This window comes from Rhipicephalus sanguineus, chromosome 7, assembly GCF_013339695.2.
Source record: "Rhipicephalus sanguineus isolate Rsan-2018 chromosome 7, BIME_Rsan_1.4, whole genome shotgun sequence".
Classification (NCBI taxonomy): Eukaryota; Metazoa; Arthropoda; class Arachnida; order Ixodida; family Ixodidae; genus Rhipicephalus; species Rhipicephalus sanguineus.
Genome location: NC_051182.1, coordinates 31,540,516 through 31,557,565, shown reverse-complemented (window position 1 = coordinate 31,557,565; position 17,050 = coordinate 31,540,516). Strand labels below are relative to the sequence as shown.

General features: G+C 46.0%; 2 protein-coding genes across 3 annotated transcripts in view; one reads left to right on the top strand and one right to left on the bottom strand.

Annotated features, from left to right (window-relative positions):
* Positions 1-17,050, bottom strand: part of LOC119399362 (transmembrane channel-like protein 6) — a 73,150-nt gene that overhangs the window by 40,736 nt on the left and 15,364 nt on the right. For both annotated transcript variants that reach the window (XM_037666179.2, XM_049417674.1), the window contains exons 6-8: positions 14,376-14,540; positions 4,797-4,913; positions 2,015-2,169 (exon numbers count right to left, since the gene is read on the bottom strand). In XM_037666179.2, coding sequence (XP_037522107.1) covers positions 2,015-2,169; positions 4,797-4,913; positions 14,376-14,540 — 437 coding nt within the window. The remainder of the gene's footprint in view (positions 1-2,014; positions 2,170-4,796; positions 4,914-14,375; positions 14,541-17,050) is intronic.
* Positions 12,171-13,218, top strand: LOC125759265 (tigger transposable element-derived protein 4-like). Its single transcript, XM_049417675.1, has one exon. It carries the CDS (start codon positions 12,279-12,281, stop codon positions 13,173-13,175), a length of 897 nt encoding a protein of 298 aa, XP_049273632.1. The 5' UTR covers positions 12,171-12,278; the 3' UTR covers positions 13,176-13,218.

Below are 17,050 nucleotides of genomic sequence, written 5' to 3'. Positions count from 1 at the left end.
TTTTCATACAGAGGCCCGTGCTCACTCTCTTCAGAGCTGCCGGTGCCTGCTGTTCGATATTGAACAACAGATAGCATGCTACTGGCCAACAGCCGATACAAGTCAAGAGTAGCATTTGAATCAGATGCGCTGATTGAGACGCAGTGCCACCACGTGCCGGTGCCACACTCCACAGTCTGCTACATTACACAGAAGCCACATTCATGCACAGCAATCACAATGGGAGAGGATGATCGCGTTTATTCATGTGCACTCAAGGTCGTGATGCGTGCCGAAGCCACTTCTTTACCTCGTGCCATCCCTCCCTGTGTAGCTTCCTAGGGATTTTCTTCTTAGAGAAGAAAATCCCTGTAACTCCGCTCCTTTTTTGACGGATTCGAGAAATTTTTCTGGCAATCAATACATGAGGCAATAAGCTCCTACACTCAGGTGATTCGATGATTACTTGGAACAGTGGTATAGGACCCCTTTCAAAACCACACTTAGAAAAAATTCAATGACCACAAAAATAGGAGAGACAAAAACTTACAGGCAGCAATCCGATGCTGAAGCAGAAGAGAAGAAAAGAAGACAAGACAAGACAAGACGGTCACACAAACAAGACAGTGGAAGAAACGACACCACACCGTTCCATAAGCATTCATTAGTAAATGACAATGCAAAAAAAAGGAAAAAAAAAAACACTTGAGAACTTGACTGCCGCTTTAGAAGCCTCCTGACTGCCTTCCTATGGCTCTGTTCCCTATGGTTCTGTTCTTATAAAAGACATGACTGCGCTGTTCGGTGCATGTTGTTGGCCCCAATTATGGTGTAGCAATAAGAGCTTGGACAACAGGTATACTGTGTTTCTATTAACCATGCTCTCAGCACTGTGCAATAATTCCAGTCAAAAGTTCTAAACTTTTCTGACAGGCATTGCATTGCCTTTCTGAACACAAAATGATGTCTGCTTTGAAGATCACTACTAAGGAATGTGCAGAGAGTTATCTCCAAATCCACAACCGGCTGAATTCGTCAACAAGTTGACATCAGCCCTGGCAACTAGTACTCGTAAATACCTTATGTACTCGAATCTAACGTGCACCTTTCATTCCGGTAAAATGCATAAAAAAACTGCCTGCATGTTAGAATCGAGTACGAATTGAGTAGAATCAAGTGTTTAGTGCTGAAACTGAAGCTACATTCATGGCGTTGGCAAGAGCCTCCCATCAAAGAGCTCAAATGCAGTGTCATCGCCATCACAAAATGGCGACAGAGCACATTTTGTTGTGAATTCACACCTCCCCCCCCCCCTTTTCTGCGCTGGCTCTTTTCTCCTCCTTCACTTTTATGGTTCGCAGAAAGTTAGCACAGTGTACAAGTGTATGAGGTGCTAAGGAAGGCAGTTGATGAAGGCAAGTCCACTTGTCAAAACTCCAGCGACACCCTGTGTTCAAGGACTTTTTTAGTTATCTTTTCATTTCTAATACCCTGAACTTGTCTTCTAAGGAGGACAAAGGATATGCATAAAGTTTTAACAAAGTTAAATTAGCGTAAGATCAGACGGACACAAAGACGAGGCGAGGAGAGGTGCTGATCAACATGTTGATGAGTGATAATGAGCGTTGCACACAGAGATGATGAACGTTGTGTGCAATGCTCATCATCACTCATCGACATGTTAATCACAGCACCTGTCCAAGCCTACCTCGTCTTTGCGTCCGCCTTATTTTACTATAATTTCCCTTTGTTATTACGCAGGACCAACTAGTTCTACACTCTGTCCTACTGTATAAAATTTCCTTGTGAATAGTGGCCAATGCACTCAGAAAGTATACTAACTAAACATTGAATGAAAATTTACGATCCTAGATACACTCAGAGTCTCACAGGAAAACATGAACCCAGCCTGTCAGTGCGGTTGTCGCTCCGAATGAACTTTCGTTCCACCCGTCCATTTCAGAGCACCGCACACACGCGCACGTAATGAAAAAGAACGAGTTCAAAAGGAATTAAGCAAGATGAAGAGAGCAACCTGTAAGCCAGGGTGACTAGGCAGGCGAACATGCAGACGGCCACTGTGAAGAAGTATGCCAGCGGCAAGTTGTACGACAGAGGGTTGCCTTTGGGCCACTGTATTGTCTCATTGCTGTAGTGGCCATAGTACATCACCGTGTCCGCAAACAGGCCCTGCAAGTTTCGTGCGAGGCAGGCAAGACTCAAAACTGGCTCACCGGGTGAAAAAAATAACAGAAAAAACTCGAGTCGTTTTATACATATATACAAGAGCGTCATTGGATTGAATGAAGATAACGCTGCCAAAACTTACCGTAATTAAGCCAACATCAACTATTGTTTAGCCAATATATGCCAGCACTAGCCAAAATCAACCAGTGATAAGCAGTTCTCAAAGTCTGGTAGTTTGCTAGTAAATACGGAACACCCAGAAAATCGACCATAATCATCAGCATGACTATGCCTTTTGCAGGGCAAAGGGCTCTCCCACGTTTCTCCAATCAAACCGGTCCTGTCCTTTCTGCAGCCACGTTATTCCCGCTAACATCTTAACTTCATCTACCCACCTAACTTTCTGTCTCCCTCTCGCACATGTGCCTTCTCTAGGAATCCAGTCAGTTACTCTGAATGAACAGCGGTTATCTTGCCTATGTGCTGCATGCCCTGCCCATGCCCTTTTCTTCTTGATTTCGACTAAGATGTCCTTAACACCCGTTTGTTCCCTGACCTACCCTGTGCTCTACTCATGTCTTAAGGTTACACCTATCGTTTACTTTTCCATTGCTCACTGCATTGTTCTCAATTTAAGTATCCTGACGACTACTCCTCAAATATCGCAGGATGGGTTTATGTTAAGGTATGCTTCCGAATATAAAACATGTTAAAATGTGAGGCACGCATCCAAGCTTACAATGATGCAATCACATCAGTGAAATTCAAACATCTGATTACTGTAACTTGTACCAGTTACAGTAAGCACAACATGGTTCACAGGCATTCACACATTCCTAAAGCGTAAAAAAGAGGCAGCGCTTAAATCCTGCCATTCTGGCAGGTTTTAGTTGGTCATGTTCAAACAACCACTTGGCACAGTCACGCTGGGAAAAAAACAAAATCACACTCAAGCTTTGTGAAATGACAAATTTCATGAAGTTGAGGCGTTTACACTTCAACAGTAACAAAAAATGCTGGAATAAGCCAATAGTGGGAATCAGCTCAGCCAGATGTTGGCAGCGCAACCAGAAATAGCTGGTAGCTGGGCGTGTGCTACCATCCCGTTTACCTGGTGTAGCACTCGCATCATTAAAGGTTTCAGGGGCGTATTCAAGCTACAACTAGTGCAATGCAACTTTTCCAAAAGTTGTGAGAAATTTTGTTCTAAATAACAATACAATATTGATTTATTTAAAGAAATTTAACAGTTCCGGTGGATATCATAGGCTAAAACACCGCTAGAAGAACAGCTTAACTGGGCCGGTAGTCTGTAACAAGTAGGCATGTGCAAATATTCGAGCACTTGGAATATTTAAACGAATATTACAGTATTCAAATTCGCTTCGACACGAATTTAAATTATTCGTAATTTCGAAGTAGTATTCGAAATGAATAAATAAACATATATAAAACACATGTAACCCCCTGTGAAGGTGGTTTCACTGCAGTAGAGGGGTGCTATGCAGTGAATGCGCCTATCCAAGTGAAATCTGCACTGCCACGAAGCCCCACTTCAAGGGTGAATGAACATATTACCCGCACATGCTTCATCATTTTTAAGTTTAAAAGTTTGTTACACCGGCTTATATGCTTTAAGCAATAGTCAGTTTTAAAATGTAACATATATTACAGGTTACCACTTGCATTCCACCGAAAGTCAAATCCTGCTACTATTTAAAGTTGCTTCCACTTGAACCAAAAAGAACGACATTTGCACATGCCTTGTTTGAATTTAAAAAAAAAATATTGTGCAGGTTAGCTGGGTCATGACAAATATGCTCATTCTTCTTTTAATATGTGATATATACTATTCGAATTTGATTCGAAATTATTCGGCTAAATCACTATTTGCTTCGAATTCGCCTTGGACCTAAACTTTACTATTTGCACCAGCCTAGTTACAGAATGTAACACAGATGGCTCTAATAGATGACACCGAAAATAAAAATACATATCAATAATCACATGTCTGCAAAATGGAAAGGTCCTCAAATGACAAAGTCTGCATACCTTGGTATTCAATTTAAGTGGACGGTAGATTATTTTGTACTGGTTATTTTTATTATGAAGCCACCGGAATGTGCAGTATCCCTTTTTCTCGTATTAAAAGACACGAATCTTGATGTTAAAGATGCAGTAGACATTAGGACATTTTATAAAGCAGTATTTGAGGAGTAAAGTGAATTTATAGTGTGAAAAGTGTAGAAATATTTTATTTTAATAATTTTATGCTTTAAAAAAGGACGCCAAATTATCTCCCCTGTGAGCAGTTCTCAGAGTTAGAATTCAGAAAAGGTGTCTCCCTGCTCGAATACAACTACTATGCCTATTTGGACTAGCCATGCAATTCAAATTATCATTAATGCAATTGAGCAGATTTCAGATTATCAAGACTCTAAAGCACCATATTTTTGTTTGTTAAAATTTATGCACAAATTTATGAGACGAGGAAGAGCAGTACAGAAATCACAGTACTCCTGTTCCTGCATTTCTTTCATCATAGGCACTGAGTATTTAAGCCATGAGTTAGGACTAATCTGAAGTGAAAGCAAAAAAAGAAGGCATCATGCAGCAGCAACAAGGCTTACAGCTCCGGTGAAGATGTTGACAAATGGGTCCTCATAACCAAAAGACTTGGTGAAGTCTGACCGCACAGGTGATGGGGTTCGCGCGTAGATCAGCTGAGGCACTATTACAAAACCCATCTAGAAAGAGAGAGGCAATTTTTTATGTAATGACAATAAATACACAAGTGTTCATCGGAAGATACCCACAAAACAAAATATTGCTAAGTATTAACTCTTTAAAGGCCTTAACTCTTTCCTTATGTGGGGTGTTTTTGGGAGGTCACACTAATGTTTTTTGCTTAAGGAACTACTGCACCTAATATTTTATGTAATACATACACAGAAAGCCGAATGAATGAACTTTTCACGCATGCAAGTTTCATTAACGAGATGTACGTTATGCGAGCGATATAAATTGCCAGTTTCAAGATTGCGAGACAGAATTGAACGGAGTTTGTAAAGACCTTTTTCTATCTACAAAGAAAAGAATATAACAAAATATACAAGATGTACAAATTGTGCTGCCGTCTAATAGGCACCATCTGAAAAATTCAAACTTTTTCATTGAACAGGACTTCCACAACGAACATATTACTGTAAGCACTACGACTGGGCGTGTCATGCGGCAAAGCAGTTCCTCGATGTAAAGCATAGTGTACGTCGCGCGTCTTGCAGTAAGAACTTGTTTTCTGCTTAGTTTTCCAGCCGTACTTGCATTTCTTACAGTTTCTATAATTTTCCATCCTGGCAGGCTGGTGCTGAAACATGAACTGAGATGGCCCGAAGCAGAAAGCAAAAGGGACCGATGTTCCAGGCTGGTTTGCGTCGTCGTTACTCTCAAAGTCCGACAAAAAGGCGGCATTCGCAGACACGCTGCTGTTTATTAAGTCAATAACATCAGTCACAGACGCACCGGAATGCCCATATCTGTGATCTTCCGAAGCATGCTTGCACTGCATCCGGCGGTGGCCATTTTCGCTTTCCACTTCGACAATCGCGTTAACTTCACAGCGCATTCAAAAATTAAGGCCATGCTGGAAAAAAATACAAACTACATACAGAAGAGAACTATAATTATTTTCCTTCATGATGGATGGCCCAGTGTGCCCGTTAATGGGGCGGAATGTCTCGAAAGCGGCAATTCAAGCTATCGATGCCTTAGGGGCATGGTACAGAAAGAGTTGAACATGCGCAGTTTGGTTTAAGCCAAAACCACTTATTTTTTTGCTGAAGCCTGCCTTGTTGAGTGTATTTATGAAGCCGTTGTCACAGAATGACAGATCTTAAAATCTAGGCCTGCTAGAAGCCCATTAGATAGAAAGATACAAAGTTACAATTTGTAGCAAACACGAGGCCGACACTGAGAATTTGTTGCGACTCTGGTGACTGCACCCAGTAAGAGTTGACAATAAATGCATGCCTGTTTGGTCAACGGGAATAGCTATTGTACTAAAACTGTCGCATCCTAATGTCCTTCAATTGGTATTGCCTTCAAGTAAAATGGGAGGTTTATAGTCAATTGAATGCCCAGCACCCTGCATTATTTTCTACAAGGCGGACTGGAAAGCCTGACATAATTTGCAAGAACACAAAAATAGGTTAGCAACCTATGAATGTTGCCATTTATATAGTCACTTCAAGGGGTCACTGAAGTGTCAAATCAAGCTGCCACAGATTTGCAGTTACATTCCATTTGCTTGTCCGTATTTTCCCATCCGCCTTTTGAAACCACGAATACTATTCCAAGGTTCAATCAATAAATAAATCAATACTTTATTGTATAATGTAGAAGAAAAATCGCATACAAAACTATCTTAATTAATGGCCTTTTCAGCTGGTACCTGGTACAATGCAAGACAGCATTATAGGGTAGCCACATGCCTCTTAAGAGACAGTTCAATAACAGCAACTAAAACAAAGGATACCACATTTTCAATCAAGACTGTAAATTAATTATTGAGGATGCTTGATTACACAAATAAAAGTACCTACAAAGAAGATCAAGGTTGCAGGCTTGATGCAGTGCCATATTTTGATGGTGGCAGAATGCAAGAACATTCGCCATGAACTTAGATCTGGACGCACATCATCAGATGAAAATTGGTCTATATTCCATGCTCATAACCTTTTATGACATGCCCCATAACCTGATTAACCTTTTGAGATGCTTTGTACACATGTGTTTACACAACTTGTTTTTGCTAGTTGTGCTCACTAGTGACCGCAAAAGAGCAAGATACAGTAAAACCTCGGTGATACGGTCACGGCTCGTACGAATTTCGGGTTGATACGAATTTTTATGTTGTCTCGGCAAAGGCCCATTAGCCTGCATTGTATTGGACTATGGTTGTTGCGAACCGATTTGCACCCCGCGATGTTTGATACGAATGTACGCTAGCGCACATGTACGAACAGGTGCTGCCCGCGCTGTCGCGAAAGACGCGGCAGTCACGCGCAAACATGCGCGCTGCGCGACCATCAACGGTGCGCCGTTGCCTCTGAGATAGTGCTTGCGAATCTTGGAGGCCTATAGGCGCCTTCGCGTTTAGATTACAGATGGCGGTGACGTCGCACTCTTTTTTTTTCCGACGCGGTGACGTGTGCTCCTGTGCTCGAGGCAGCAGCGTCTTTGTACTGTGTTAACATGTGCCTGCCACGTCGATGCAAGCCATGTCCCCGCAATCAGACGTTCTGTGAAAGAAGACTGAAACTTGGGTTACGGGTCCGTCATGAAGTCCCATTAAAGGTGGACGAAGACCCCAAGAGACGAAGTGGACGGTCTTGGTGAAGCAGCTTGGCCTCTATCTATCGCTTCTTAAGTCGCTTTCGCCGCAGTACTCTGGTGTCATGCAGAAAAGCGTAGTAAGATTAGGAAGGGGCTACTAGCGGTCATGGGGCACAACACACCTGTTTCATTAATAACACACACGCATGCACCGTATATTTACGAGTACAAGTATGATCGTTGACGTCTAAAAACTTTACTGGCAATCATTCACAGCTGTTCATAACGTCGGTGTGGCCCTGAGAGACACTGTACCAAAACGTATGCCAACTTTATTTTGTCGCATACTAACTTTCCATGTTTTCTGGTGATACGAATTTCGGATGCTACGAATATTTTTGGTAACCCCGTGAGATTCGTATCATTGAGGTTTTACTGTACAGTGAAGTTTGGATGAATCGAACCTCCTGCATAATCAATGTGTCTTCATTAACTTCATTTTGCAGTGTACTGTTGCATACGATCGCTTCGCTGAAGGCCCTACTATGTTCAATGAGTCGTTTGATGTACCGCTTTACGTGCGCCATTCAAGAGTATAATTGTTCTTCACTCAAAATGAACATACCGTATATACTCGCATAATGATCGCACTTTTTTTTCAAAAAAATTGACGCCAACTTCGGGGTGCGATCATTACGCGGGGTAAATTTTCTCTGAAACAATATTCTGAGGTAATACTGAAAGACGAGCTAGTTGGTATGAGTGCATCGTAACTTATTTTAGCGCACACTGACACACGGATTCCATGCTCATAACCTTTTATGACATGACCCCCTAACGTTCATTCTGAGTCCGAAGCGTCACTGGCGTCAGTGTCGTCGCCGCACGATTCCCTGTCGGAATCGGCAGTGTCTTCACTGTCCCACAGATGGTCATCTTCTGTCCCGTCGAGCGCGTTGGAAATGCCAGTCTTCTTAAAGCTCTTGACGACCACCTCGTCGGAAATGGTACTCCACGCTTCGAGAATCCATGAGCAGAGGACTTCCACGGAGGGTCTCCTGATTTTGCCACATGGCGCGAAATCGTGGTCGCCCGCCGCCATCCACTCTGCGTACAGCCTCCGGACGTTGTCCTTGAACGGTTTGTTCAGTGACATGTCCAGAGGCTGTAGCAGCGAAGTTAGACCCCCAGGGATCACTGCGATTTCCGTGCGCCGCTCCTTCAGCTAGGTACGGACACTGTCAACGAGATGGCCCCGAAAGCTGTCCAGCACAAGAAGTGAAGGAAGCAGAAGCGCTCCTGCTCTTCGCCCCCAAACCGTCTTGATCCAATCGACCATGAGGTCTGCCGTCATCCACCCTTTTGCTTGAGCGCGGATGTGGATGCCACGGGGAAAGTTTCCCTTCGGAATTGTTTTCCGCTTCAGAATCACGTACGGCGGCAGCTTCCGCCCGTCTGCCGTCACTGCGAGCATCACGGTGCACCGCTGCTTCTCCGCACCACACGTTTTCACGAGCACACTTCGAGCACCTTTCTCGTTCACAGTAGTGCTTCGAGGCATGTCAAACGTCAACGGCGTTTGGTCGGCGTTGCCTATCTGTGACAGCAGGAAACCGTTCTTCTGGCATATCCTCGTGACGAACCTGTGGAAATCGATCACTTTGTCTTCGTACGCGGATGGAAGTCGCTGGCACAACGACGTCCGCCGCCTCAGCGACAGTCCATTCCGCCGCATGAAGCGTGTCGTCCAGCCGGAACTGGCGCGGAAGTCCTTTGTGGCTATTCCCAGCCTCCGGGAAACTGCGCGCCTGCGTCCGTACCATGTCTAACGACACGGCACAACCGTCTTTGTGCATGTCCCTCACGTATTCGAGGACTGCCTTTTCGATGTCAGGGAACTTGCCCGTTTTGGGTCCGCGGAAAGCCCGGCGCGTGCTGTTCGTAGCCATGAGCTTCTCGCGCTGTTTTTTCCAATATCGGATCCGGATTTCGTCGACGCCGAAATGTCTGCCGGCAGCGCGGTTTCCGTGCTCTAGCGCGTAATCAAGCGCCTTGAGCTTGAACGCGGCAGTAAAGCTCGCATACCGCCCCATGGTGAAACGGTGCTTCAACAGACGATCAGAAAGCACAGCCAAAAAAACATGGTGTCGAGTGACGCCGTGACGAGCGACTGGGATGGCGGCGACACGGCTTTTTCAGGAATTATGGGAATGCGTCGGCAGCTTGTTGCTGCGGGATGACAACAGGTCGACCAACAGGCGGCCGCCGCTGTAACAGTGCGGGATAGCAAAACAAACATGGCGGCCCACAGAGCGAAGCGACCGCATTTTTTTTTTTCTTCTTTTCGTCAGTCACGGTGGTTGTGAGTACGTCACGCGCGTCAAAACAGTCTCTTCTGTCTAAATAAGGAATGCTTTCATTTAAATCAGTAAATTTACGGCATTAGCGTAGTGATGCCTGCTTTCAGATCACAGAAACAAAGATGGACGCGTTCAGCTGCCACAGACATAAAACACATGGCGGGCATTCAGTGAAAACTGCGGCATTTGCCTTTACTGCAATCCTAAATGGCACGTTTCCGCCAATGGTGGGCAAAAATTACGAATATGTTTGGTGCGTGCAGTTCACTTGGCGAGTTTGGAAGAGTTATTAACACAACATTCGACAGATGATAAACGCGATGATCATCGGCTAGACTTGCCACACGACATATCGATGCGGCAAGTTCGGGGTGCGATCATTACGCGGGGAAAAAGAAAAATCGAATTTAGGCGACAAAATTTAGGGGTGCGATCATTACGCGAGTGCGATCATTACACGAGTAAATACGGTACCAAAAACAAATTTCTACTCTATTTCTAGCTTGAGATTTGATTCTATTTATGCAAGAGTAGAACAAGAATGACTTCTGAATGAATAGTATATATTTAATTGCAATTAATTTAAGATCAATTACTATAAAACACATAAATACACATATTATAACATTATTTTTGTTTCAATATAATATCGCAGGTCTTGAAATAATGTTGTGTAAATCTGATGCATTTGCAAACAGTTCTTCACAGGTCCTACTATCTGAAAGGGTTGATATGCTGGCCCATAAAGCCCCAGATGAGAGTTAATGTAATCATTTACAGTGAAATCTCGGTATAACGAACTTCAGGGGACCGCGGAAAAATGTTCGTTATTCTGAAAGGTCGTTATAGTGAAAGCCCAAAAATTTACCATAACAATAGAATTTCAGTAACGCAAACGTCCTACCTTTGCAACGGTACGTCCTTGAACTCGTTTCTCACAACAATGCGCACGTGAACATCAGACAAGGCACGTTTATTTGAAATAGTCCGTGATCGTTTTTTTGACGGGTGCAGCACAAGCTCTGCGTCACGAATGATTCTAGACCGTCCGCATTTTTATCCGCCGCTTCGGTCGCTGTTCCGCTTTTTTCTATGAATATGCGGAGTTTCCTCAAGTAGTCCAACGCATCTGTGGCCGACACGGACTCGTCGCGATCTTTGGGTGCTACCGTGACATCGTCGTCCATGTCATCGCTGCAATCCTTTAGGGCCCAACTGCATGCACGCGAGTTTTGAGCGACGGCCGACAGGATTTGCCGTCGCGGAGGGCCATCCATCGCCCTCGCTTGTCGCGTCGCAGGTTTCTGGAAAGCCAGAAAACACCGCTTGTCGCCCGGAAGTGAGCATAACGATATCCGGCAACATGGCAGCATCTCTGACCCTCGCTTCGGTTGCAATTTGCTCGTGATGCTTTCAATCGGCGCGTACTTCAAGGAATGCAAGTTACAGTGGACTCCCAATAAACGAAACTCGGTTAAACGAAAATGCCTTATTAACGGAATTAAATAGGATCATTTGGCTAAATTTATAGGTTCGGCACAGTAAAATTCTTCGGTTAATCGAAACACTACTTATTGGTCACCTACGGTTAAACGGCACAAACGATAAACACAACACAGACTTGCCCATAACAAAAGTAGTCTCACAACCATGGAATGTATAGCCAACGCCATAGCCAGACAAGCCAATCCAGTAGCCATACTGGCTTGTGCTGCAGCAGTAGCAGCAGGGGCTGTTAGCTGCGTTAGGCTTAGGCCTACTTGCGTGACTACATACGGATATTTCGGCACGATGGAGAGCGCGAAGAAGCGGCCGCATCACGCACTCTCGCTTGAAAAGAAGCTCGAAATTCTAAAGGAGCTCGACCGAAGCGGCCTGACCAAGACAGAGGTGGCGAAAAAGTTCGACATCCCGAAGTCAACGCTGTCGCGGATCCTGAAGAACAAAGAGACAATCGAAGGAGCCGTCAAGAATGGAACCTTCACCGCTAAGCGGATGCGGATGCGGACGACGCCTTACGAAGAACTTGAAAAAGTTCTTTTCGTTTGGTTCAAACGTGCGCGGAGTTCAAACTTTCCGATAAGCGGACCCATTCTGGAGCAGAAGGCGCGAGAGATTGCCCTGCAGATGGGTGTTGAGAACTTCGCCTTAAGCGACGGATGGCTCAGTTGCTTCAAGAAACGCCACGGCCTTGTTTTCAAGGCAATCTCAGGTGAGAGTGCTGCAGTGAATAGAGACATTTGCACCGACTGGCAACAGGGGCGGCTTCAGGAAATTTTGAACAACTATGAGCCGCGAGACGTTGAGATGGGCCTTTTTTATAAAGTGCTTCCGTCAAAGACTCTCGCCTTCAAAGGCGAAGCCTGTAGTGGTGGAAAACACAGTAAAGATCGCATTACTGTGCTGGTGGGTGCCAACATGGCAGGTGATGAGAAGTTGAAGCTTTTAGTAATAGGAAAGTCGAAGCACCCACGTTGTTTCAAGGGCGTTCGACACCTTCCCGTTACGTACAATGCTAACGGAAGAGCCTGGATGACTATGACAATTTTTGAAAACTGGCTACGGGAGGAAGATGCAAGATTTACGAGGCAAGGCAGGAAGGTTGTCTTGATCGTGGATAATTGTCCTGCCCATGGTCAGGTTGATGGACTCAAGTCCATCAGTCTCGAGTTCTTGCCAGCCAATGTAACTGCAGTGATCCAGCCAATGGATCAAGGGGTAATACAAAACATAAAAGTTCATTACCGCAGACAGCTGCTCCACCGAATGCTGCTTTGTGCAGACACTGGCAAGAGCTATAATGTAGATTTGTTGGCTGCCATTCACATTTTGGCCCACGCCTGGGAGCAAGTACAGGCAACAACCATACAGAGGTGCTTCCACCATGCGGGCTTTCAAGCTCAAGAACCATTACCTGATGAAGAGGAAAGCCTGGCTGATGCTGACGCTGATGCAGTATTTAATCAGGCTGTGCCCTCTGCCCCCTTCACACGACAGGACTATGAGACTATTGATGAAAGTGTTCAAACCTGTCGCGAGGAGACGCTTGAGGAACTGATTGCCGAAGTGCAAGCTGACGATCAACCTTCCTCCAGCGATGAATGTGATGATGTCATTCCCAGTGCAGTGGTGCCACCGGACAGTGCAGCTAAGGAGGCTGTTGAACTTTTGCAGCGCTATTTTGAGCATGAGGGTTGTCCTGAATTTCTGTCTAGCTTGTCAGGCATGGGTGCTTACTTTGTGAAGAAGCAGCTCAAGCATGCCAAGCAAACCACACTTCACTCCTTTTTTTCTCCTACTCATCCCGATAAGTAAGCTAGGGTTGGTGCAAATGAAATAAAGTTTTTGGTTCATGAAATATGTGTACCTTGCTTAAATGAAACTTCTGATAAATGGAACAGTTTCGTGGATCCCCTTCGAGTTCCGTTTAAGGGGAGTCCACTGTATAGACTACCTTCTTTACAGCCCCATCTCACGCGAAGAGCGAGGCAGCGGCCGTATTTTGTCGTTAATTTTGATCGACGGTTCGTTTTGATGTTTCGGTGGTAGCTTGCTGCATTGGTGGCAGCTTGCTGCAATGTCAACATCGTCGTCATGTGAGGTAGCCCTTCTCCCTGCGAAGCAACGATGTGAGGCACTGCGGCTTTTCTTAAGCGTTCTATGACAGCAAGAGGAAACGTTGTCGAGATGCGCCTTGTGGACTAACCCCAACATAACGCAGTTTGCAAAGTGCGACGTAGCGTAGGCAGCGTACGCTTCAGTGCGCCCCATGGGATCACAGCATAAGATTGCGAAAAAAGGAAGCCACGAAACGCTTTTATGGCATGTTGTCATTCATCTACTCTGTAATTCTTTTTCGTAATTTGCCTGCGTGCACGCAATAGTTTTCAGTCGTGCAACCGTGACACTTTGTCGCGAACATGTGGATGCTCCCATCGCGACGGAGCCCGTTTGTCGCAGTCGCCTTCGCTCGAAAGTCGCGTGCAATGCATGCGGTTGGGCCTTTACAAAACCTGATGCGCTGTCACCTCCGCAACGGAGGGAAAAAAAAAAAGTTCTCCGCCCGCGTCTTTCTCTTCCCGCGCCATCACAGGTTTTTTCGGGAGGGCGTCCGCTCTTTGCGCTGCGTCGTCTGCTAGCTTACAGCTCCGACTGCCATGACCGATACACTGAAATCTAAGAATCCTCGCATTTCGGGATATAAGTTCGTAGTACTGAGGTGTTGTTAAGATTACACGGGAATTAAATAACGATCGTTATTCTGAAATGTTCGTTATTCGGAAGTTCGTAGTAGTGAAATATTTTTACATTGAAACTATAAGCAATCGGCACGGGATTTCTTAAAAGTTTGTTAATTTGAAATGTTCGTTAATGTGGTGTTCGTTGTAACGAGGTTTGACTGTATATTGAATTTAGCAATAGTGGCAAGCAGTTCTGCTTTCGTGGCCCTTCCTATCCACTTTCTAACATGCATCAACATCGCTCCAAAGTGAAAGTGCATTGAGATGTACAGACCAGCAAGGCACCCATGCAGAAGTTGAGCGCGAGCAGACGACGCAGGAAGAAGAAGTAGGAGGCCACCCCAGAGCCAAAGTTGCCCTGGATGTCCTTGAGGTGGCTGTGCCACAGGTCCACGTGGGACAGGGCGTCCAGCAGGCCACGCTTGACCCGCTGCATCGCCTGCGAGATGGGAAAGAAAATCACCGCCCAAGCACTCCATACAGGTGGCTGAAGGGGCCATGACAGCCAATTTTCAGTCATAATCCATAAGTAAAGTGGTGTACCGGGCAAGCTGGTAGTATATGTTGATGTCGAGATGTAGCGCGAAGAAAACCAGACAGAGAAGAAGAGACGGGGCAGCGCCTGTCACGTCTCTTCTTCTCTGTGTCTACTTTTCCTCACGCTACATCTTGATATAATCCATAATCTGTGTTATGTAGGTTAATCCTTGTGCATTCATATACAAGCTAGCAAAATTTTAGTGCATTTGGAAGTGCAGTTGATTTATAACTGAATATTTTTTAAGCACGTGTCTGGCCTGAGAGCCTGGCAACGCCGGCATGCTTGCGAGCTGTGACGTAACAAGCTGCTTGCTGTGCAAGAGTCTGCATTCTGGTGAGCTATGTCAGGTTTGTTCAGCTTTCCATTGGAACTAAACGATTTGTAGTCGCTCAAGCAATGCTGCAGCACAGCAGCAATACACTGACCGCAGGTGGTAAGGTGGCTGATTTGGTAGCAGACGACGGCTCCACTCCATGCAGCACATGACATCACAAAATGGCGGTCACCAGCAGTGGGTGGGGTTTATAGCTGGTGACTTCCAGGGTTTAATTTGGCCTGAAATATTCTTGTACAGTGCCTAGAGGGCACAACAGACCCTCTACTTCCATATTTCGCTGAAAACTGCAAATTGCTGGGTGACCACGCCATGGCTCCTATAACCAGCAATGCTGAAATGTCTCTCCCATATTTTGCCAGTTTACGTGGTCCTGCGCTTGCTGCAGCCATGTTAACCTCGCAAACTTTTAATCTCATCTGCCCGCCTAACTCCACGTGCACTTGCCTTCTCTTGGAATCTGTGTGCTACTCTTAACCCTTTGCGGTCCGTTGTCGGGCAGCGCCCGACAACGCAACACGGCCGTAGCGGTCCGCTGTCGGGCCCCGCCCGACAAGGGTGTTCGTGGTTTAAATTTTGCTGTTTTCTCACCGCGAGTCGCGCGCATTTTTTGTATACATGAAGGGCCATCTCTTGAGGAATAAGTGAGCTTTGTTTGTTGAGGTTTTACTTTTTTGACACTAGGGTGCAGCACTATGATCAGCACGGGGCCTAGAGCGTACCCACTCGCGCGCGCGGTTCGCTGAGAAGCATGGCCACGTTTTCACCGCGTGCGTTTTACGGCGGTGCTTTTAGCGAAAGCGAGGATGACTTTAGTGACGAAGAGAATTACGTGCCTCCACCAGACAGTGATGACAGTGATTCGACAGAAGTGAGTGACGAAGACGACGACGGCGGCGGTGGAAACCTGCAGTAATAACCCTGGCCTGCACACAGGGGAATGCTTTGAGCGGTATCATACGTTGCCCAAATATCACTAAAAGAGTTGCCTGCAGAATGCAGGAGCAAAAATAAAATATCCTGTGCGTTTCTCTTCCACAGCTTGTGTTTTTATTCGCGGCGCCAGAAACTGGCGAAATAGTTTCGGACCGCTAGAGCCGGAAAGTGGGTAAAGGTTTTGGACCGCAAAGGGTTAAGGACCGGTGGTTATCTTAGCTTCTCGCTACAATCCCTCCTGCCCATGCCCCATTTCTTCTTCTTGATTTCAACAAAGATGTTCTTGACGCCCGTTTGTTCCCCTGACCCACTTTACTCTCTTCTTGTCCCTTAAGGTTACAGCTGCTACTGCCTTCCCATGGCTCCCTGTGTTGTCCCAATTACTGTATTTACTCGAATCTAAACCGATGTTTTTTTCAAAAAAACATTGTGCGAAAGTGGAAGGGTCGGCTTAGATTCGAGTACCATGATTTGACCGCAGCCGCCACCTACTTAAAGGCTCGGCCACGCTAGCGGCATGGCGGCTCACCATGCGCCGATCTCAGGCTACCGTATGCAGACGGCCCTGTATGCGCGTCCGAGGTTCATTTTCCCTACATTCTACGGTAGCTGCACGGTGACGAGGTCACTCAGGCTCAGCAGCAGACTGGTGGTCCCCATGGCTAGTCAGGCCGTCCGCGTCGTCTGCTTCGTACTGTCCATTGTTTTGAAATCTCGCAGTCCCTTGTTCACGCAGCGAGGGTCATCGAGCAGGCGAGATTTCATGCCGGAAAATGCGGGCAAAGGTGGATCGGGCCACGTGATTACGGCGGTGGCGAATGCTACAACTTTGACAACCTCTCTCCTCCTGTCGTGTGACGCGGAGGCGGCAGAGGCACGAGCAGTGCGAGCGAGGAGTTGGTCAGTTTTCTGGAAGCGATCGTGCAGTGTAGTCGTGCAGGGGCATAGCCAGGGGGGGGGGGTTGGGGGGGGTTCAACCCCCCCCCCCCCCGAAATTTTTCAGTTTTGCTTGCGTATATATACACGCGCACATACAAACGCACGCACGAACATACATAAAGTATGGTTGAACCCCCCCCCCCCCCGAAAAAAATTTCTGGCTACGCCCCTGTAGTCGTGCCTTCTTTTTTTAATTCGG